Source organism: Acanthisitta chloris, unplaced genomic scaffold, assembly GCF_000695815.1.
Source record: "Acanthisitta chloris isolate BGI_N310 unplaced genomic scaffold, ASM69581v1 scaffold36753, whole genome shotgun sequence".
Taxonomy (NCBI): domain Eukaryota; kingdom Metazoa; phylum Chordata; class Aves; order Passeriformes; family Acanthisittidae; genus Acanthisitta; species Acanthisitta chloris.
In genome coordinates, this window is record NW_008666036.1 from 260 (window position 1) to 1520 (window position 1261).

Here is a 1261-nt window from a genome sequence, read left to right on the forward strand (position 1 = left end):
CCATCATGCAGGGCACCGGCGAGGAGGTGAGGCTGAGGACTCATGGCCAAGGGATTGGGGTGAGGGGGTGGGCACTGCCTTGCCCCTTGCTGTCCATGGGGCTGGGATGGGGTTGGGAGAGCCCCCACAGCATCGCCCCAGCCTGGGCCATGCGGATCACAGCTGCTATCCACAGCTCTTCGACCACATCGTCAACTGCATCATGGTCTTCCAGCAGAAGCATGACCTGATGCAGCAGGTCCTGCCTCTTGGCTTCACCTTCTCCTTTCCCTGCCAACAGCTGGGCCTGGATAAGGTGAGGGGGTGACTCCAGCCCCAAGGGGATGGGAAGGACCCTGGGAAGCAGTGCGAGGCAGCTGCCTGGCCTCTGCTGCTGCCTCTCTTGCAGGCAGTGCTGCTGAGCTGGGCCAAAGGCTTCAGCGCCTCAGGCTGTGTGGGGCAGGACGTGGTTCACCTGCTGCAGGAGGCTGCGCAGCGCAAACAGGTAGGGAACAGCTGGTGTAGGGACTCATAGGGATTGGTGGCCCATCCCTGGCCTCAGGGTGCACTCAGGACTGGCTGGGTGCCACTAAGCTGCATGTGTCCCCATCACCTGTTTGGCAGCTCTCTAGTCTGAAGGTGGTGGCTGTGGTCAACGACACAGTGGGAACCATGATGTCCTGTGGCCATGATGACCCCAAATGTGAAATTGGCCTCATTGTGGGTGAGAAGCACCTCTGCCTCCAGGAGGACTCCCATCCCCTCGCTACCACCCCAGCCCATGTGGTGTGGCCACGTGCCTCTGCCAGAACTGTGGTGAGGGTGACACCAGCATGGGGCCCACAGGGACAGGGACCAACACCTGCTACATGGAGGAGATGCAGAACGTGGGCACCGTGGAGGGAGATCAGGGCTGCATGTGCATCAACATGGAGTGGGGAGCCTTTGGGGACAATGGCTGCCTGGACCACATCTTCACCAACTTTGACAGGCTGGTGGACAAGAAAACCATCAACCCGGGCAAGCAGAGGTGGGCGAGGGCCCAGGGGCAGAGACGGGGCTGGGAGGGGGTGGCTGTGCCCAGCTGAGGCTGCGCCTGGGGTAGGTTCGAGAAGCTCATCAGTGGCACGTACCTGGGCGAGATCATGCGGCACATCCTGCTGGCACTGGTGGAGAGACAACTCCTGTTCTGTGGCAAGTCCAGCCCTAAGCTTCAGACCAGGGACACCTTCCAGACCAAGTTCCTCTCTACCACTGAGATGTGAGTGCTGGACTTTGGTGG

General features: G+C 61.1%; 1 protein-coding gene across 1 annotated transcript; it reads left to right on the forward strand.

The window, feature by feature from the left end:
• Positions 1-5: 5 nt before the first annotated feature.
• On the forward strand, positions 6-1240 carry LOC103799621 (hexokinase-3-like; the record flags this gene model as incomplete). Its single annotated transcript, XM_009071958.1, has 6 exons — positions 6-26; positions 176-295; positions 389-484; positions 604-703; positions 826-1009; positions 1085-1240. Coding segments are annotated over exons 1-6 (677 nt in total), but the record flags the coding sequence as incomplete, so codon positions are not given.
• Positions 1241-1261: the final 21 nt, after the last annotated feature.